Here is a 22,384-nt window from a genome sequence, read left to right as displayed (position 1 = left end):
CAAGCTTCTGCTACTCTCTTTGTGTGGCTTTTGACAGCGGCAAGTGTGCATTCATTTGTGTGTGTGGTGGCAGAAATAAGAGGCTCAAGGAAGCATGAAGCGTAAATTTGCTCCTGTTAAAAAGGCTACGTTTGTGCAGATCCCTCGTGAAATAGCTGGTCAGGTATTTCAGGCAAGAGAAAGGTCATTTTTTCTTCTCTCTGAAAGAAGAGATGGAGACCTCAGAGAGGAATATTCACTGTGGTAATAAGGAGCTACTAGCTATCTGTGTGCTTTTCACTTTTCCTGCAAGCAAGGGACATGGAGGTGAAACTCCACAGCAAAATGATTTTCAGCCTCTTATCAATGCGTTTATTTCCCTGCAATTAACTGACTTTCATAATCACATCAGAACTGTATCATAGGTCGTACCTTCCCAGGGGCCCGCCAGGCCAAGGTTGAAAATCAGTTATCATACCATGGAGAAGTCTGTTTGCAGATGATGAAGGCATTACTGGATAATTCTGCTCTTATTCGTTCCCTTGTTAATCAGGAGTGATTCTTCTGAATTCAAGAGATATTCTGAGTATTTGTACCAGTGCGGTGGAGGAAAGAGTGATGTCTCTCTACAAAGATTTTTCTTTGACGTATTACGTGATATCTGGGTTTATTATGTCTTGAACTGGGATCCTGGGCAATGTACAAGAGGAACCTTCTAGTTAGATAGAGGAATGAGATTGTTATTTTTGCATTCCTTCTGCTGCTGAGTTCTTCCTCGAGCAGGGAAATGGCCATGCAGCTGTAACTGTTTGCATGAAGTGTTTTGTGGTAATGGCTGTTGGCTGCTCTGCATTTCAGGGAGCTGAACAGCAGCAGAGAGACCTGCCAGCTTCCACTGAGAAATTGTAAAGTGTTTTACAAGGCATTTAGTCACAGCGGGGACTGAAAGAGCTGCATAGTAGTGAGCGAAGAATTAAAGAAAGGGGCTGCTTGTCAGGCAATGGACTGTAAACTCTGTGAGTTAGAGACTTCATCCCAGTTTGTTTCTTCCTAGTCTTTTGCAAGTTGGTGCCCTTATCAAGCACTGTTACAATATAAAGCTGTTATTGCTGTACCACTGCTCACAGTGTCTGAGGAGTGCATTGTTCTGAAATTCCATCAGGTAAGGAAATATTATCACCACTACACCACACTAAACACATTTTTCTGAATGCAGATGAGTTAATTCTGTGCTGACTTGGGCATGTTCCCCCAGCTTGCAGAGCTTCAGTCTCTGCCCATTGCTCGCTCGGAGCTGGCAAAGGAACCTTTGCACATCTCACCTGTGCACAAAGTAGGCAAACCTTATAAATCCAGAGCAAAATCCAGTATCTTTCTATTCACTTCTGGCAGATGAGAAGCTGCTGCGAGGGGCATATATGGAGGAAGAGCTCTGCTTTGTTTGTGATAACTTGCTAGCAAGCATTTGCTATTTGACTCCCTGATTTTTCTCATGTATCCCTTTTGCAGATCATCAAGTCTCTTGATGGCAACCCAAGGTCCCCAATGGATGTTGCTGCAAGTCCGCATATGGTTGATGTCAGATTTCCCACTTGCCTGGAGCAGGTTGCTTCTGCCATGGCATATCTTCATTCCAGGAGGATCATACAGCGCAGTTACATTTACATTAACTCTGGTCGCAGTTGCCCAGAGGTATTTGTTCTTGCTGCTCATTCAGTCTTGTTTCAGATTATTCCTTAGCTCCACTTGGACCGCTGCTGCCTGTAACCGCAATCCACTTCCACCCACGTAGACCTGGCAAATGGGCAGGAAAGTACACACAGATGGACATGAAGGGGCATAGCACTACAGTCATAGATCGTTTGTCACATCTGGAAGGATGTATTTTCAGTTACATTAGAACAGAGAGATTTGCAAAAACTTTAGCTGTGTTTTTCTTAATCAGGTGGTAATGCAATCATGTGGTAATGCAATCATCTCAGACAGAAATTCATTGTATGCCAAGGCAGGTTTCTGGGAAAGACGTATCTAATTATTTTCTGGAGGTGCTCAGTTCTGTCCTGTGGCGAAGGCTGTATTAAAAGCATCTTGTTTCACAATATCCGTGTGCTTCTTATAGCTCTGATGAAAAGAAGGAAAAAACTGAGAGTTTTTTCTTCTATGTGCTACCTCGTACCTGTCCAAACAGCAGAACATGCTTGTTTCTTTGCTTCAGAGAAACCGCCTTATAGCTTTTTATCCCTCAGATAACTTGGACATTCTGGCAAAAGTTGAATTCTTCCATAACTCTGAGCATTGGAAAAAATGCTGCTGTGCCTTGTGCCTCCATTCTCTTCAACAGCTTAGGTATATGTCCCACAATCAACCATTGTCACCCCAGTTCTCTTACTTAGACACTTAGCCGTAGCCACTAATGCAAAGTGTGAATTCAAGTCTCCGGATCCACAGTGAAAAGCATGGACCGCTTTGCTATACCTTGCCCCCCAGTTCTATAGTATACAGAAACATGTTAGACCAATAACCTTTTCATTTCTTCAATAGGCCTGCCCCAGAATTGAGAAATGATGGGCTCTATTCCAGAGCATCAGATGTCTTTAGTTTGGGGATTAGGATATAGGGAGCTTTAATGGCACATTTGACCAACCTGCACGTGTACAAGCCACTGAAAACTTTCCACTCACTGAACAGCAAGAAGGTAAGGTTGGTTAACGGTGTTTTGAGGGGAAACTCAGTATCAAGCCTTTCTATAACTCTGAGATTGCTAGGGATGGGAAGATCCATTTTCCAGTTTTTCTCTTTAATGTGTGGAAATAAACCTCCACCCCAAGTGTAGATTTTGCCATTTCTTAGGTGGTAATTGTTTTCTCCTTAATTCAGTCAATATTTGGACTGAGATATATTCCACCACATTCCAAGTGTAGCACCTGCAGTGCTGGTCACAGGACTCCCTCTTGGACAGGAAAGTGTATTTTACCCATAATCTTTTCCCTTTATGTGCATATTCCTATGTGAAAGGTGTGCTCAGGCTTCATGGAATTCTCCCTCGTTCCCTGCTTATGCATTTACCCTGGTCCTGAGGGCAGGAAACCTGTTTGATTGTGCTATGCTGTCTGTCTGCCCATCAGTTTGTCTGCATCATTATTTCTTCTTCCACCACATTGAGTTTTGAACCTGTTGACTGGGTATGATGGCTGAGTACTAACCTCAATGCTATTAGCCTCCTGCAACTTTGTTGGTGATAGATTCCCTCTGCAGAGGTAAGAAACACAGTCTATTGTCTTCAGTAATAAAAGGCTGCAGTGTGAACCTAAACTTGCTAAAGAATTTATACAATAGCTATACATAACCTCTTTTCAAGAAACTATTCCTACTAATTTCAATTAACACATAAAAAATACTGTTTATTATGTAATTCAGTGCAAGACTGACCACTTTTCTTGCTGACAAGTTTCTTGTGGGGCAAAGTTACACATCCAGAAATCTAATGTGACATTTTTTTTAATCTGGATAAATAAAAGCAAGTTCTAAAATTCACAGAGTTTCAAAGTATTCCTGGTGGTTTTGACTTTCCAAACCTTGGCAAACTGATTGGATGCACGAAAGCCTGTTGGAATCACAACTCCATGAGGAGACCTGTGTTTTCTGCTGTATTGGAGATGACCAAACATGAAATACAAGCAGTCAGGTAATAATATTCACTTGCACTCCTCTTTTTTTTTTTTTTTGGTACATCTTTGGAGCTGGACATTCAGTCCCACTGATGTGTGATAGTGATATCCATAGGGGTTCCTCTTAACCCAGTGAAGTCTCCTAGCCTTCAGTCACAGCCTCAGTCAAGGCCAACAGTGATTTCAACAGTGATTTTTTTCTTTTTTTCCCAGAATAGTTGTGTTGCTAAAGGACTAATTTGTGTGGGAGGAACAGGTGAGGAGGAAAGAGAAGACAACTTTATGTAAGTGCCCTTTTGTGCTTTCACTGGCATTTTTGAAGGAGGTAGAACTGTCTTGGGTAGGAATCTATTAGGACACTTAGACAAATTATTGTGTCTAATTAAGACCTGAGTCTTCTGCATCACACGCTATGTCTGAGGAGGATAAATGAGCCAGCACATAGCCAGGTATTGCTGTGGTGATTGCTTGTGTAGGAGAGCAAACTCACGGTCCCTCAGGCATTGCTCTGCTGTCTCACAAAGACTCAGCATTAGGGCAGGGAAGCAGCAGGCAGGAAGCCTGGTTTGTGCAGACCTCCGTGTTGGTCCTGGTGGAGTGGACTCAGTGTGGTGGGAGCTCTGTGCCTCCCTGCGTGCACATCCCCCGTGCAATCTGCCTCTTCATAAATTTAGGAAAAACACTCAAATGAAGGCTTCTCACATTATCTGCCTGAAGTTGGTTACAAATTCCCAGTCGGAGGTGGAAGAGCAGAAGGAGAGTTGTTCTGGTACAAACAATATAATAATGGAGTTAATACTTTGCTGTCAAATAAGTTGTCCTGGAACGGCTCCATTTGCTGCATTTGCTTTCACCAAATTCCCTACTGCACAGAGACTTGCTGTTCTATTTCCTAGGAAGTTTCTGTTGTTTCCTGTTAGTCTATATAAAATAATGTAAAGTAGTAGAAAAATGGGTGCCATCCTCCTCTGCTTACTAGCTCAGAGAATCACTGCAGAACACAGAGCTCCAAAGGAAAAATCACTTCCCTACATATGACAAACCCCAGGCTCAGCAGCACCATGGGGAATTCAACCGTTCACTTCAATGGGAAAGAAATCTGGGATCTGTGTAGATATGCTACAAGTATCGTCATTAAAAGTTTTTAAATGCTAAAATATGGCAAATTTCAGCGTGCATTTTCTAAGGCAGGGTCATGAAACACAGTCCTGCAGAGCTGTCTGCTTGAGGAAGTCCTTAATCTAATAGACAGGAATAAAGATTTTTGCTTGTCTCTATCTATGCTTTTCATGGAATATACCTCTTAAAATCTGAGTGCAGGGTGTCGAAAGCAGACATAGAGACTTGTCTACAGCAGAACACTTGATCTTAAAAAAGAAGCCCTGAGCTAAAAGACAGCACTTAAGGCTGCTGCTGCAAGGTTAGCACAACTCTGCATTACCTACTCTATGCTGTATGTGACACCCACTGTCAGCCCAGCAGTGGCTGCTGCTGGAAAAACACTGAGGCAGCATGTGGCATCCCGCGGCTTTCCAAACCGAGGGCAAATCACATGGTGCTTCATGCTAAGAGCAGGTAGATGATAGTTTCTGATCCTGAATGCTTCTGAGTAACAATGGGAGCCAGCCATGAGTCCAGCAGATTGGGTCAGCACGTGGCGTAATCACACCCCAGCAGCAGGATGTCAGTAAGCATCACTTTCTCTCTCCTCTCTCCAAAAAGAATCAGAGGCTGCCAGGGTTGCCACAGTGTCTTCTCACATTGACATGCAGGACTACGAATCTGTTTACTTTGAGAGCAAAGCGCCAGAGGAGGCTTTCTTCAGCCATAGTTATGACATGGTAGAGAGTATAGCAAGACTATAGATTCGTAACAACAGTAGGTGACAAATTTCTATATCAATAAAATTCAATTAAAAAGACAATGTCTGAGGCAAGTAGTTTAAAGTCCTTTTCAAAGTCGTGTATCATAGTCAGAAATTATCCACATAGTTGTATTTATTTTCATCAATACTGGATTTATCTCATCTAAGTTTGTTCATTACTTTCAACTGCTCTTTATATCAGCCGAGATTTATTTCCCTTCATAGCAGAAGTGAAAATGCCTCAGAAAAGCCTCCATGACCTTTGTAAATCCCTCACTTTTCAGCAGTGTGGTTGGGTCTAAGGGATGAAGTGGCACCCCTTGACTGGACACCTACCAGTTCCTCTCCCTACTTGTTCCTCCTCTGCAGCCCACAGTCCCCTGCAGGCTCTCAGACGTGGAGCTACTGCCCTTCTCCCCAGAGACCTGCTGCTCACAGGCTGCACCCTCATCCTGCCTTTATTCTGACACATATTGTCTTTGCACTCTGTCCACTCACTACCCCCAGACAGTTCTTCCTTACTGACCGGGTCTTTGTGCTGACCTTTCCTGCCGGCAGCAACCCGAGACTTCTGGCCTCTGACACGTCTCCTTCGAGGAATGATGATGACAGACCCGTGCTGCTTGGAGCTGCTTTCCTGGGGTCACATTTTACCTAGAGCCCACCCGCCTTTTGGCCTGCATGTACGTAGACTGTGGTGCATTCAAAATTCAGGACCTGCACTCAGTGGTTGAGTTGATGATTTTCCGTCTTAATGCCTCATTTTCCCAAAGGCAGCAGTCTGCAGTCTGCAAAATATATTCAGATGGACCCATGGAAAGCTAAACCAATTACTCTGCCTCCAGCAGTGGCACTAACCACAACGTCATAAGGATGAATCCAGTACTGAGGCTAGGACGTGGAGAAACTTGATGCCGACTTAGGAAAAACACTTCGTTATTTAAAAAGAGGGTGGTGATGTTCACTTTTTTTTTTTTTAAACTGTCTTTATTATGGCTGAAGTACTTTTAAGCAGGCCTTCACCCTCACTTGATCTAGAGGTCACCTCAAGGACACCCAGATCAAATAAGAAATCATAGTCCTTCCTTGATGGCCAATAATCTGCAGAGTCAATGTACATTGAAAGGTACAATGAAAAAGGTCATGGTACATTGAAGGGTACGATGAAAGAGGTCATGGAAGTTCACTCTTCGTTTGCACAGAGAGCTATTTAGAAAGTCTGGTGTTGAACCCTTCCAGCTGATGCCTGGATTAACTGAGCTCATTAAGAAACATTTAACCAACATATTTGTCCTGATAAGTCAAATACCTTTGTTGCCAAGTCCTTGTGAAATATCAGCTAGGCTTTGCAATGTGTCGAGTTAGTTCCTATTTATATTTGGTTTTGCTTCCAGAGGCTGGATCATCTGAGCTATTGAACACTAACAGAATGTATTGTACTGTACCACATGTGTGTCACTGTGTATCTTTAGCCTGGGCACTGCTGGGGGATTTCCTTTAGTGCGACTGAAAGTCACATAGGAAGAAAGCAAAGATATGTACCCACAGGTTGTTTTGGTTTTTTTCAATTTCTTAGAAATGTCATGTATTTCACACCTCTCAAGAGAGGAAAATAAATCATAGCTGATGTTCTCCTCTTTCACTATTCCAAACCAATTTAAGCCAAAGGATAGGGGACATCCTATTGTATCGCACTAGGGGTTTCTTGCATGATATACAGGAAATTGCTGTAGCCTGACTTTCTACACAATCAACAGGGATGTGGCACCACCATAGTGAAGAATCCTCCTCCACCACCATCTTCTTGCTTAAACAGTCCAGTGCTGGTTGTGCCACTGTGGTGGGATCACTTCATAGGGCTGTTGTGTTTCCTTGATTTTCTCCTTTAACTTCCCAAAACACTCTGCTAATTTTGTGCTGCTTCCTCTGGCAGGACTGAAATCATAGTGAAGCCGTACATTATATCAGTCAACATTAGCATCAGCTATTTTTTTCTTCAGCTTTTGAAACATGATTTCTCATCTGTCTTTCTTATCACTGTAGTTACTTGATATCACTAAGTGTAGCCAAAGCTTTTGTTCCTTGATGATTGCTGAATTTCTCTTGAATGTTAAATTGACAGTTGGGGAATTTTTTTCAGCATCATTTTTCATCACGATATGCGCCGTTTCCAGTACATACAATCTATCAGCCAATTCTGTTTTCATTATGTTTTGTGAGGATGATCAGCAACTTATACAAAGTTGCTGAATGGCTCTGGTTAAGGCCCTAGCCCAAGTTTCAGCAGGTCTCTGTTCAGGCCCTTTTTGCACCGCAGATTCCTGGCGCAGCCTTTGGAGAGGCAGCGCGGGAACTCTGCCCTGTGGTGATGACGTCTCTGTTGGGCACATCAGACAAAGTCGCCCCTTCGCTTCTCCACCTTCCAGGGCATGGACCTTTTGGATGACCTGCTGTACACCCAGGTGGTTCTGCAGCTGGTTCCAGAGGAGCCCCACTGCCTGTGCAGCCAGCTGGGAGCAGCGGCTCAGGAGCCCTGCTGAGCTCAGCCATCTTCTTGGCAATTTGACAGACTTCACTTCTGTGCCTCTCCTTACCGCGGGACACTGGGACAGCCGTTTCCCTTTTCCTGACTCTTTTCTGCCTGCCATGAGGAAGGGTCTCTTCTTTCTTAATGCTGATCATAGTCTAGAGCTAAGCATCTTGGCTTTATTCAAAGATGATGGGTTAGAGCAGCAACAGAGTGATTTACTGTTGGTGGAGTCACAGTACAGGTCACGGGAAGGCTGTTACCAGCTTAACTTCCTGGCCCTTTTGGAGACTAAAGTGTTGATTTGCTGTGTATTGCAAACAACTGATGAACTTCATTGACTTCATCCTTTTTAGCTCTGTTATGTTCATGTGAGTTCATATACTAATATTTAACCAAGCTTTATGAGCTAGCTGGTCAAATGTCGTTTCTGTGATGTGAAAAGTAATGATGTGGTTTGTCTAGTGCTCGTGTAGCACATGACAAATATGGGTGTTATACAAATTGTCGAATGTTGAAGTAATCACTGAACCTTAATACATGCTGATCATGGCAGATCCTTTGTCAAATTGCTGCCAGAAATGAGGCAGAGGGCTGGCACATGTCAATCTATGCATGAGGGCAAACAGCAAGAGTTTAAGCACATACCTAGTTCACCCCTAGTTTGTTCAGTGTTACCTTGAAGAGATTAATAAGTAATCTCTTATCTCAGTAGAAATAGGAAGGTACTATTGGCCGATTTCATCCATGTGCTTGGGTTTGACAGTGTATAAATAAGCAGGGATCTACAGATCCAACATCAGGCTTTTCTGAAACTTGACTTCTCATCCTCAGGCAACCATGGATCTCCTGGGAACGACCACTATTTTCTTGCTGGTCTGTATCTCATGCCTTCTTCTCTTTACCACATGGAGAAGCACATCGCAAAAACAGCAGCAGCCTCCTGGTCCCACCACGCTCCCCATTGTTGGAAACATCCTCCAGCTGAACCCGTGGAACTTGCCTGAAAGCTTGAAGAAGGTAAACGGGATGTTTCTTTTCTGTGTAGTCTCCACTGCATATGAAACAAAGTCTAGTCCAGACAGTCTCAGCTTAATTCACAAACTTAAATTCCATTGACCAAATGTCAGATCAAACAGAAACAAAAGATTTCCCAGAAATACATGCTTTCAAATGCAATAATCTATATATCTAAGTCTACATCTAAGTATATATATTGCAAGTCCAAGTCTAGATATTTGCAGAAATCATCCTAATGATGTGTCCTGTGCTGACCTCACGACAATCCTGCAATTTGCAGTGGATTTGCAATCAAGGCACTGATGCTATCGCAATATTCACTATCCTCCTCCTGTACCCAACTCCTCACCATGCTGGTAATATGGCCTGGCCATCTTTTGGGTAGGACCCTGCTTCATCGTGCTGCCTCTGCTCCCCAGCAGATAGGGAGGATCTCCTGGAAGTAGAAGCAGCGAGTGAAGGGTTTGAAGCACAACAGGTTGGAGGTGAATTGTGCTGTCCATTCCCTCCCCTCCCCTCCCCTGGCTGATGTCACCCATCTGTCAAACAAAACCTGTGTGTTGCAAGGGCATAGGCGGAGGGAGTTCAGCTGGTGTGCCTGTTCCCATGGGGATTGTGAGGGGATGGCGGCAGATGGGTGGGCAGGGCAGGTGTCGCTGGGTTCTGTAGAGCAAACTTATGGTGATGGCTGATATCACCATGTGTGTCATCAGACACTCACGTACTCATACAAGCTCCTTTTTGCCTTGGTGCTTGTGAACACTGAGAATCATGAGCATCCTCTGCTTTGTTTCAGACGCCTGGGTGATTCAGTCTCCCACAATAAAAAACCTGGGACTATTACTACTTTGCTCTTCCAGAGTGAGCATGAGAAGAAGTGTTCCAGGTCACACCAAGAATCTTTCTGCAGTTGTAGCCAAAAGCAGATGCCTGGAAAAAAGAGAACATGATTAATGCAAGGATGCAGGGACTCTCTGCTCATATACTTGCCCAATTGCCAGAGATCTGTGGCCCAGGACATTTTAGGGACAACTGTGGTGTCTTTGTGCTCAAAAACACTTTAGGCACTTGCCTGTGGATATAAGTGCTTTTGAGCCTCTGTAAACTGTTATCCACTGCGCTCTGTCGAAAGCCATTCCAGACTCTTTTTCCAGCCCTATGAAGAACTATTTTCTTTTCTGGGATTTGGACTTAAGACCTCACCACTTCCATTCATGTCCCCTAATTCTTGTACAATTTCCTCTTCCCCTGGCTGCAATTCATAGTTGAAAGATCTTTGCACTGCTGCTAATTGATGTCACATCTCAGTGATGTTGGGACAGTGGCACGTCACCCCTCAGACTCCTTCCCTTCAAGCTTCTTTTCATGTGATTAACATTCAGATACGTTGTTCTTTGTGTTCCTCTTTCCTACAGCTCAGCAAGAAGTATGGTTCTGTCTTCACCATATGTTTAGGCCCACAAAAGGTTGTGGTGCTGTATGGCTATGATGTTGTGAAAGAAGCTCTGATTGATCAGGGAGATAATTTCAGTGGAAGAGGCAATCTACCACTAACTGACAGACTCTTCCAAGGCACAGGTATGTCCCTCGTAATGTAAGCATACAAACCATATAAAACTGATCCTTTTAGTCCTTCAGAAACACAGCTGAGAGGGCAGTGGAGGAGGGAATGGTGGATTTTATTTACTACTTTTATGCATGCAAATTAGCAGTAAAAGACTAAAAGTCCACAGCACAAAAAAGACGAGATAATACAGGCTGTCCCAGTAAGGGGCACAGTCAAGATTAGGCCCTGAGATTATTCACCAGGGCAGTTCCCAGAATGGCATGTATCTGGGTAAACAGTACCTATTCCATGGTACTATGGTACAGCATCAATGCTACTGTCAATAATGATATGCTGTTTGAGGGTGCACAGCAGAACATTTAAGCAGTTATGTCAGTGCAAAGGCCATGTGCTTGTGGCCAAGATCAGTTCAGTACCATTTACATCCTAATGTAGTTTTTCTTATTGTGGAATAAGCTAAGTTTTACTCAAAATGCTGTGTAGCTACTGTGCAACTTGCATTTAGGGAAAAAAAAATGTTTCCTCACAGAGGTATATTTTTTCTTCCTGTGTCAGGCATTGTGACCAGCAATGGGGAGACCTGGAAGCAGCTCCGACGATTTGCACTCACCACCCTGAGGGATTTTGGGATGGGGAGGAAGAGCATCGAGGAGCGAATTCAGGAGGAAGCTCATTTTCTGGTGGAGAGAATCAGGAACACACATGGTAGGACATGGACTTTGTGCCTGCTGGGAAACCCTGCATATCTGCAATGAGACTATGAGGGGTGTAGGGCTGTTTCACCAAATCTGTGACCCAAGAAGTGGACATGTGGCTGCTGTTTCTGCTCCCTGCTCCAATTGGTAAAATTATCACTGCTGGGAGTGGGTCAGTCAAAGACTTTGGAACAGTAAGTTAGACTGATGTTGGAAAGCATCCTTTATCCTGTTCTGCTTGAGGAACAAGACAGGAAGTGGTAAAGGGAATGGCTTGGCCCCAAAGCCGAGGGTTTAGTGCAATTCAGCCATGGAGATGGGGCTGGGCACTGCCAGGTAACCAAACAACATGCATTTCCTTGCCCTGTCTCCTACAGCTCCGAGCAAACAGATCCTGAAGAAGTGGGTGGCTAGAGAACTCATTTACAGAATTTTGGGGTTGTGTCCTGTCCATCCAAGCACTAGACAATACAACATGAAGTTGTTATTCACTCTTAATGCAAATAAGAAATAGCTAGAACTAGTTACCTACTAGGCTCAACATGGATATGCTCAGCACCTCTGATGAGACTTCTGCTGAGTCCTCAATGGCCAGGGAGGCATCAGTCAGGCAGAGAAGTATTAATGTTATTGCTCCTTGGAATAGGACAATCCTCAATGCTGCCAAATTGCTGTTTTCTGACTCCTTGTTTTCCTTTTAGGATTTTATACCTTTGCATGTTGTTGTTTCTCCTCTTGACATCTTGAGATGCACCCTGTGGCTGTCTGAAATTACACCTTTCCTTTCTTCCTTGCATCTAATTTGGCTTATTTCTCTACACTGTAGTTCTCCTCTTAGAAGCTTATGCAGCTGTGCTATCAAAACTAGACTTAGATCCCTAGGAGAGGTCAAAGTCTTCATGGTTTCATTGGGGTTTGGTGGGAATCTTTAGGCCATTTCTAATAGAGGGGACAAGCATGTGTCAGCTGAAGAGGAGCCAAGCCACTCAGACCAGTGAGCTGAGAACAGGACAAAAGAGACACTGAAACCTTTCGTACAGGGAAGTTAGGTCATTTCAAGCAAAGAACAACAAATCAGACAAGCCCTTCACCATCCTTTCAAAGGACTCCAAAACTCTGGATCTTAAGAGGATGCAAAGCTTCCCTGCAGTGTCAGAGGAGGGGATGATGCCTGAAATACTGAAAGCAAGATACCGTTTGTTGTTGTTTTTCCAGAGCGACCCTTCAACCCTGCCCAATTCCTAGTCCACGCTGTTTCCAACATCATCTGCTCCATCGTCTTTGGGGATCGGTTTGACTATGAGGACAAAAAATTTCTAACTTTAATTGACTTGCTAGATAAAAATGATGAACTGCAGAAATCGATACAAATACAGGTATGTACAGTTTTATTAAAATAATTAATGTGTTAATTATTATAATATTCTATTGATAAATATTAATCCACGTTATTTCTTTTTAACTGGAGTGGATATTCCTAAATTTGGAGGAATATTTTAAAGTCAAAAAGGCAGTTAAATAACCAGTTCTTAATGGTTTTTTTCTTACTTAATAGAATTACCATTTTATGTTCAAAGAACTGTATCGTTGCAAAAGTTGCTCCATTGAAGTCTGTCCTTGAATATAGTGAAACCAGAAAGTAAAAGGCATTAAAATCCAGTTGAATAATAAAGACCTACTGTTCCAAAAGTCTTCAATTGCCCAATTTTAATAGTTATGCTTAGGGGAACGTTGTATTCTATCATATTAATCAGAATGTGCTTTTCCATCATTTTATTCTTACAGCTATACAATTTCTTCCCAACTATCATGGAGTATTTACCTGGGCCTCATCAAAAACTGATCCAAAGTACTGAAAAAGTTAATGAATTTACTTTAGAAATCATAGCAGAACACCAGCAAACCCTGGATCCTGCTTGTCCTCGTGATTTTATTGATGCTTTTCTTAACAAAATGGAACAGGTAATGTAAGAGCAAGAGATTCCTTAGATTATAACAAAACCACTGCTTGAATCCCAGCTTCTTTTCAGTTGTGGCAGGGCACAGGGCTTTTGCAAATACAGAGGGGAATTTTCTTTTCTTGGCACATCAGCTTCATTCTAACCTGTCTATTTTCTTATTTAGACCTTTAAAGGCAGAATTAACAGTGCTAGCTGAATTTAGGAAAGCTGAAGACCAATCTGGTTGATGTAATTCAATGCTCCTCTCATAAAAAAGAAGGTTCATAATATTAAGTAGTAAAAGTACCATGAATGCTGCTGTTCTTGAGCAGGAATGTCATATTTTGGAAAGGACATTAGATGTGTTTAAAAAAAATACATTGTGGGCACAGGACATTCCTTTTTAAACAAGTTGCTTAGCTGTGTCATTCTAAATATTCTTCAAAATCTTCCTGCAGGAGAAAGGGAACGGTCACTCAGAATTCACCACTGAGACCTTGAGCAGAACCACGCTCGACTTGTTCCTTGCAGGAACAGGGACCACCAGCATCACACTGAGACATGGACTTCTCATTCTTCAGAAATACCCAGAGATAGCAGGTAATAGAAAAGGAAATAAAGAATTTAAACTTTTTAATAGGTTGTGGGATCAGTTTGGACAATTCCTGTCACTACCGTATGTGGCAATATTCCCCCCACTAAGGAAAAACATATTTGCAGTGTGAAAATGTCTATTGGTCTTGCTTCTATTCACGGGAAAGACATACCAGTACTAAGTACATTCATATATTCCTGCTGCTCAGAAAGCAAGTTTTGCTGCAAATATGGGGAGAGGGTTAGGCAAAGAGACGGATAAATTGTCCATTTAACACTTACTTCTTTCCTAACAGAGAGAATGCAAAAGGAGATTGACTGTGTGATTGGCCGAGACCGAAGCCCCTGTATGGCAGATCGCAGCCAGATGCCCTACACGGATGCTGTGGTCCATGAAATCCAGAGATTTATTGATTTCCTTCCACTTAATGTCCCACGTAGTGTGATCAAAGACACCAAGTTCAGAGACTATTTTATTCCCAAGGTCTGTCCCACTACGTCTGAGAAATGTCAATCTCCTGAAAACAACAATCTGTTCTACTCATTGTATGGTATTTTATTTTCAAAAACACAGAAACGTGATAAAGAGTTGGAATAATTTTGTTTGGAAAGGGATTCTGGAAGTTAGTGAGTCCAACCCTTGTATTTAAGAACAAAATAAACAAACAGAAGCCAAAATTTTCATCCTCTAAATGAAGAGGAAATAGAACTTCTATATTTTTCAAGTAAATGTAAGAAATGAAAGTTCCAACTTTTCTGGAAGCAATATCAAATACTCTAATGTGACTAACCATTAAAATCTATTAGGAAAACATATTTGCCTTAACAATGGCACACATTTTTATTCATTAAATGCTCATTTTAAGGTGGTTGTACTCTGACAACACTTCTATTCAGCACTGGGAATTTCTCAATGCTGCTTTGCTTTAGCATGTCTCCATTTTAATTTTCTTCTCTTCTCTTTCTTAACTCAGGACACTATGATATTCCCAATGCTGAGTTCTGTCCTACATGATAGCAAGGAATTTCCAAATCCAGAAAAATTTGACCCAGGACATTTCCTGAATGCAAATGGTACCTTTAGAAAGAGTGACTACTTCATGCCATTTTCTGCAGGTAAGACCTCTTTCTATTTCAGACCCTGGACTATCCTCTCCTAGAATCTCTCTGAAGATTTCAGTGGCCCCACCACCACGGTCTCTACCGTGATGTCTGGTGATCTATTATACTCGTCATTTCTTGGCGGCTCGAAGCCCTGTACTAGAGTTTCAGCTGATGTCCTTGTTTAGCAATCACAGAAGCTACTCCAATGCATTCTACAGGAAGAGATGTGTGAAGTGGGACTCAGCCAGGCAACTTGACTCTCTGCAAAATTAGCACCAAACGGCAGTAGAACATGAGAAACTGAAGCCTTCAAACTGCCTTTGCCCATGAGCACTCTTATTGTTCTGGACACTTAGCCCCTAGTTTCATTCATTTGCCTCCCCAAAATGCGGCAGCACTCCATTCTGAGATGTGTGAACCTTCATGGAGCAGTCCTTAAAAATAAGTCACCAGCAAAATACTCCACTGTCACCTCACTTCTTATTATTTTTTGCTTGCAGGAAAACGCATCTGTGCAGGAGAAGGTCTGGCCCGGATGGAGATATTCATATTTTTAACAGCCATCCTGCAGAACTTTACCTTGAAACCCACTGTGCATCACAAGGACATTGATATTTCCCCAATAGTCAGCACTCTGGCAAATATACCCCGACCTTATGAGGTCTCTTTTCTTCCACGTTAGCCAAGTGAAGACAGTTGACAGCTCCCAAACTCACAAAAGCTCTGGTGGAATGACAGTCATTTCCCAATCTGTTGAGACTGTAACACTCAGATCATTTGCTAGATACCTTCTGGAGAGAAGGGTGTTCAGGAAAAAAATTGTGTGCTGCTTTTACAATCACCACAGCCAGCTCTAGACAGAGACAGAGTAGGCAATTGCATCGCAAAGGAGACAGCTCCCTGTGCAAAATCATACAGGCTCTCCTCTGCACTGACTCACCTAACTCCGGTTCCTGTCTGGCTCCTGACATCCTGACTTGTCAGGGAGTGTGGACCGGTGCTCGGAGAGCCCTGCTGCTGTCCCTATCACTTGATGCTCTCAGCACAGCAGGAGCAGAGGCTTGTGCTTCAGGGTTTCCACAGACTTTGCTTGAGGTACCTCTCTCCTCTCTATTTTCAGCTTGTTTGTGACCAATTTGAAAAGGTAAGCATTAAACAGTGGGGTTTATTTACATTAGAAGATGATCATCTACTGTATTCTTGCCGCAACACATATTGTCTCCTCTGGTGTGGATGGAGTTGATCAACGAGTGAACAGATGGGTCCTCCCCTGTAAGATTATAATGAAGATTTGTGAAATCACAATTTATATTGCAAAATAAAGAAGTAGTACACCAATTGGTTGCTTTTTCTGAGATCCCAGAAGAACACCTGTTAGACAAAAACCTGCCTCCGCAAAGCTTGTACTCCCAAATGTCTTCCAGGTCTTGTGTCTTTGGGACTGTTTCATTTCACTCTTTTATGTGAAATGTCTTATGGCTTGAAGACTGAGCTGGCCAATGACCTGTAAAATTTCCATTCTCAGTAAGAAGGTGGGAGAAGTTTGAAATGACATCATGACACCTACCAAAACTCCAACTGTGGTTACAGAGCTGTCCATTGTGGCAAAATAAGACAAACTAAATAACACTGGGATCCCCTCAGTGGCATTTACTAGATGAAAGGAAGCTTGCATCTTCCCATTGTTTTATGAAGTGTTTAAAGATCACTACAGCAATATTAAAACCATGCCAAAAAAGGACAGAAAGAGTTCACATGGGCTGCCAAACATACATGTACAGATGTAGGACTGCCATTTCCTAACCTGATCACGTTCCCAGCAATGTATAATCTATAGTGATGACAGTGAAGACAGAGAGCTGACTTTGTGTTCTGTGGAAAAAGACAGCAACTGTAGTATTAGAAACAGCATTAACTGTTCTTGAGAAACTGCCACAACTTATTGTGCCCCTGTGAATGTGTTCTTGCTTACCTAGCACTAGCCTGTCCTTGAGTGCATCCCTTTCTGCCCAAACACTCTGACCATCCTTACATCTGAACTCCTGCCTTAGGAAAACTTCTACTGAGCTATTGTCATGTTCGTAGCTGCTTTTGACAACACACCATGCTCCAGGCACACATTCTGGAAGGAAAAGTCTTGCTGCAGGATGAGCATGGTACACTAAACCACACTTAAGAAGGGAGAGGCACATAACTGCCTCCTCCTTTCTATGAAGAAAGACTAGCAGCCCTGAAACATGTTCACCATCGTGTGCCTCCCCACCATCTCTAGAAGAAAAGGTGCCCTACTGAGCCCAAGGCAGTTGGAAGTGCTAGAGGATGAAAACAGAAAACAGAGTGGCCAGTCCTGCTGTTCTTCTTGGACACTTCCGAAATTTACATAACAAGCCTGCTCTTATGATCCCATGGACAGTGAATCCTTCTTACTATGGAACTATGAGGTTTGGCATCCCAACTGGAATGTGAACAGTGTCTCAAGAAAAAAATATTGACTGGGACTCACCTTAACACAGAGGAGGGCTGCCACACATCCACTGCCGTACGCAGCTTCTGTCTGTGGAGTCTGTCTCTCATCGAGAGTTTGCGCACACACTCCACATCTGATAAGAGTGGACTTGCAACTACATTGGCAGTGAGCTGCCATTACAGCATGGATTGTGTCCGGGCCACGTTCTGTTCTGTTCTGTTCAGTACTTGATTTCCAGATGATCACAACTCTCTAGACCACAGGCGGCCACCTCTCCACTGTAATCTCTTGGGATACAATGTTGTCACCCCTTCATCTTGGCTTCTGCACCGAGCCAGAGTGCAGGGCCAGCTGCACCCCTGCAGTGGAGAACAATCCCTTCATGTGCCAGCATCTGCTCTGTGCCTCTGGCACCATCTTCCCAGAAAGTGCTGGGACTTGAAAAGATCACTCAGCTGGAAGATTAGTGGTCTCGTTTCAGTCCTAGAAAAGCCTGCCCTGCTAAGCATTTCAGTGGCTGGTCAGCTCTAGATGATGTCCCACAAGTTCCTCTCCCTACTTGTTCCTCCTCTGCAGCCCACAGTCCCCTGCAGGCTCTCAGACGTGGAGCTACTGCCCTTCTCCCCAGAGACCTGCTGCTCACAGGCTGCACCCTCATCCTGCCTTTATTCTGACACATATTGTCTTTGCACTCTGTCCACTCACTACCCCCAGACAGTTCTTCCTTACTGACCGGGTCTTTGTGCTGACCTTTCCTGCCGGCAGCAACCCGAGACTTCTGGCCTCTGACACGTCTCCTTCGAGGAATGATGATGACAGACCCGTGCTGCTTGGAGCTGCTTTCCTGGGGTCACATTTTACCTAGAGCCCACCCGCCTTTTGGCCTGCATGTACGTAGACTGTGGTGCATTCAAAATTCAGGACCTGCATTCAGTGGTTGAGTTGATGATTTTCCGTCTTAATGCCTCATTTTCCCAAAGGCAGCAGTCTGCAGTCTGCAAAATATATTCAGATGGACCCATGGAAAGCTAAACCAATTACTCTGCCTCCAGCAGTGGCACTAACCACAACGTCATAAGGATGAATCCAGTACTGAGGCTAGGACGTGGAGAAACTTGATGCCGACTTAGGAAAAACACTTCGTTATTTAAAAAGAGGGTGGTGATGTTCACTTTTTTTTTTTTTTAACTGTCTTTATTGTGGCTGAAGTACTTTTAAGCAGGCCTTCACCCTCACTTGATCTAGAGGTCACCTCAAGGACACCCGGATCAAATAATAAATAGTAGTCCCTCCTTGCTATCCTGTAGTCTGAAGAGTCAACGTACATTGAAAGGTACAATGAAAGAGGTCATGGAAGTTCACTCTTCATTTGCACAGAGAGCTATTTAGAAAGTCTGGTGTTGAACCCTTCCAGCCGATGCCTGGATTAAATGAGTTCATTAAGAAAAATTTAACCAACACATTTGTCCTGATAAGTCAAATACCTTTGTTGCCAAGTCCTTGTGAAATATCAGCTAGGCTTTGCAATGTGTTGGGTTGGTTAGTTCTTATTTATACTTGGTTTTGCTTCCAGAGGCTGGATCATCTGAGCAATTGAATGCTAACAGAATGTATTGTACTGTACCACATGTGTGTCACTGTGTATCTTTAGCCTGGGCACTGCTGGGGGATTTCCTTTAGTGCGACTGAAAGTCACATAGGGAGAAAGCAACGGTATGTACCCACAGCTTGTTTTGGGTTTTTTTTATTTTCAATTTTTCTTTGAAATGTCATGTATTTCACACCTCTCAAGAGAGGAAAATAAATCATAGTTGATGTTCTCCTCTTCCACTGTTCCAAACCAATTTAAGCCAAAGGATAGGGGACATCCTATTGTATCACACTAGGGGTTTCTTGCATGATATACAGGAAATTGCTGTAGCCTGACTGTCTACACAATCAACAGGGATGTGGCACCACCATAGTGAAGAATCCTCCTCCACCACCATCTTCTTGCTTAAACAGTCCAGTGCTGGTTGTGCCACTGTGGTGGGATCACTTCATAGGGCTGTTGTGTTTCCTTGATTTTCTCCTTTAACTTCCCAAAACACTCTGCTAATTTTGTGCTGCTTCCTCTGGCAGGACTGAAATCATAGTGAAGCCGTACATTATATCAGTCAACATTAGCATCAGCTATTTTTTTCTTCAGCTTTTGAAACATGATTTCTCATCTGTCTTTCTTATCACTGTAGTTACTTGATATCACTAAGTGTAGCCAAAGCTTTTGTTCCTTGATGATTGCTGAATTTCTCTTGAATGTTAAATTGACAGTTGGGGAATTTTTTTCAGCATCATTTTTCATCACGATATGCGCCGTTTCCAGTACATACAATCTATCAGCCAATTCTGTTTTCATTATGTTTTGTGAGGATGATCAGCAACTTATACAAAGTTGCTGAATGGCTCTGATTAAGGCCCTAGCCCAAGTTTCAGCAGGTCTCTGTTCAGGTCCTTTTTGCACCGCAGATTCCTGGCGCAGCCTTTGGAGAGGCAGCGCGGGAACTCTGCCCTGTGGTGATGACGTCTCTGTTGGGCACATCAGACAAAGTCGCCCCTTCGCTTCTCCACCTTCCAGGGCATGGACCTTTTGGATGACCTGCTGTACACCCAGGTGGTTCTGCAGCTGGTTCCAGAGGAGCCCCACTGCCTGTGCAGCCAGCTGGGAGCAGCGGCTCAGGAGCCCTGCTGAGCTCAGCCATCTTCTTGGCAATTTGACAGACTTCACTTCTGTGCCTCTCCTTACCGCGGGACACTGGGACAGACGTTTCCCTTTTCCTGACTCTTTTCTGCCTGCCATGAGGAAGGGTCTCTTCTTTCTTAATGCTGATCATAGTCTAGAGCTAAGCATCTTGGCTTTATTCAAAGATGATGGGTTAGAGCAGCAACAGAGTGATTTACTGTTGGTGGAGTCACAGTACAGGTCACGGGAAGGCTGTTACCAGCTTAACTTCCTGGCCCTTTTGGAGACTGAAGTGTTGATTTGCTGTGTATTGCAAACAACTGATGAACTTCATTGAATTCATCCTTTTCAGCTGTGTTACGTTCATGTGAGTTCATATATTAATATTTAACCAAGCCTTTTGAGCTAGCTGGTCAAATGTCATTTCTGTGGTCCAAAAACTAATGATGTGGTTTGTATGTTATCTCTAGTGCTCGTGTAGCACATGACAAATATGGGTGTTACACAAATTGTCGAATGTTGAAGTAATCACTGAACCTTAATACATGCTGATCATGGCAGATCCTTTGTCAAATTGCTGCCAGAAATGAGGCAGAGGTTGATATTGGGATTTCTACAAGGCGCTAAGGAAAGTCCTATCTGAAAGTAGGAAGAGTTTAGCAGATGAGATGATGTTATGAACAGCAGAACAGGCAAGATGATTTCCACTGGCTACTCTGTTATTCTGTTCAATGAAAGTGTTTGAATGAAATGTCACATTTTAATGTAAGGACATTGGAGTCTGAGGCTGGATGTGCTGGATCATGACCGTAGTCAAGCCAGCCCAGAAAATGAGTTGCCAAGGAGCTGAATAAAAGCATTGCAACCACAGAGGAAAATGCTTTCTGACTGCTCCAGCCTCCAGTGATTCCTGAGCCTTTGGTGATATCTTTGTGTTTGAGTACTCTCAACGCATTTTTCTCCCATTAATTTGTCCAGTTACCTTTTGGACACGTACGTCTTTCAAAATGGTGTTCCACAGCTCAAGAGCATGGTGTGTGAAGAACCACCTTCTTCTGCCTGCTTAAAACCTGCCAATTGCTGTTCTTGTGTTCCATAGCTCTATATGGGAGGAGAATATGGGCAGTTATTCAGTTCATACAGTGACAGCCCACCCTGACAATTTGACCTCAAATTCACAGGTGGAGCCAGAGAATTGTGACATTTCATAACAAGACCTGAGGCCTCAGCATCTGCTTTCACACCACTCTGGGAAGAAAACAGAGCCTTTCAGGTACTTCTTGTGAATGTGACCTATATTACGATCTTTCTTTTCTACTCCATTAAGTCTTTCATACTCAAAGAATTCCTGTCTTTCTGCCATCAGAGGTGACCCAAGGCCTCTGACAATTAAATCTCTTGCCAGGGAAACTCACGGATCCCTCCCAGCAGTTCTGGTGTTATCCCAACACCATCTTGAATCTCTTCATGGCTTATGCAATTAATTAGATCAAGAAAAAAAAAAGACATGTCCAAGTGTGGGAGGGATGCTGTGAGCAAAGACCTGCTTTTCCAGCGCATTGGGCTTCACAGCCGTTGTTCACCCTCAGGGCTGCCAATAGAGGATCACAGGGCACCTTATCTGTAAAAGAAAAGGAAAACCATGTCCCCTTCCCTTGTTTATTTGTTTCCCTACTGTGGAATGACTGGGTCAAAATGAACATTGTTTAGGACTATCACATGACTCACAAAAGTCAAGTTTAGTAGCATTCATTAACCTGAATAACCAAAGAGTAATTCATGCTCTTGATGCTTATGCAGTGTCAGAAAACAAGTATAATTTTGCACCTACTAAATTCCTTTTTCTCACATCATACTTAGTTCACTGGTTTACTGCGCCACAGGTTTCCTGAAACCTGAGCTATGCTGTTTAGTAATTATGTGTCTAGTATAGAAAAGGTGTATTTGTTATTCAGACTCCTTCCCACACCTACTTAGTTTGAAGAAGACATCACCCACCCAGACCAGGCCAGCAGCAGCCCCTTTCACCTCCCCTTGTACAGTCATGTTTCCTCTAAGCTTCCCTGACTTGCTCTAGTCATCTACTGGGTTCAAATGTGCTCCAAGAGAGGATCGGTATCTTTTTCCATAAAGTCACATAAAAACGGAATATACAGCCTAATGCCAGACCTCCCAGTTGCAGCTGATTGGGAAGCAGGGAATGGTGATGGAGGCACATTAGACCCAAGAGGCTGTAGGAC

At 43.2% G+C, this 22,384-nt stretch overlaps 1 protein-coding gene across 3 annotated transcripts; it reads left to right on the top strand.

Moving 5' to 3' along the window:
* The first annotated feature begins 8,857 nt into the window (after window positions 1-8,857).
* Window positions 8,858-16,285, top strand: LOC135991053 (cytochrome P450 2H2-like). 3 transcript variants are annotated; one of them, XM_065639310.1, is made up of 9 exons: window positions 8,858-9,058; window positions 10,474-10,636; window positions 11,181-11,330; window positions 12,536-12,696; window positions 13,106-13,282; window positions 13,719-13,860; window positions 14,151-14,338; window positions 14,829-14,970; window positions 15,459-16,285. In XM_065639310.1, the coding sequence occupies exons 1-9, from the start codon at window positions 8,879-8,881 to the stop codon at window positions 15,638-15,640; spliced, it is 1,485 nt and encodes a 494-aa protein (XP_065495382.1). In that variant the 5' UTR covers window positions 8,858-8,878; the 3' UTR covers window positions 15,641-16,285. The 3 variants fall into 3 exon arrangements, with proteins under 3 accessions (XP_065495382.1, XP_065495380.1, XP_065495381.1); XM_065639308.1 differs by having other exon boundaries at window positions 8,879-9,058; window positions 12,536-12,705; XM_065639309.1 differs by lacking the exon at window positions 13,106-13,282 and having other exon boundaries at window positions 8,879-9,058.
* Window positions 16,286-22,384: the final 6,099 nt, after the last annotated feature.

This window comes from Caloenas nicobarica, chromosome 7 (assembly GCF_036013445.1).
Source record: "Caloenas nicobarica isolate bCalNic1 chromosome 7, bCalNic1.hap1, whole genome shotgun sequence".
Taxonomy (NCBI): Eukaryota; Metazoa; Chordata; class Aves; order Columbiformes; family Columbidae; genus Caloenas; species Caloenas nicobarica.
This window is presented reverse-complemented; position numbering and strand designations above follow the sequence as displayed.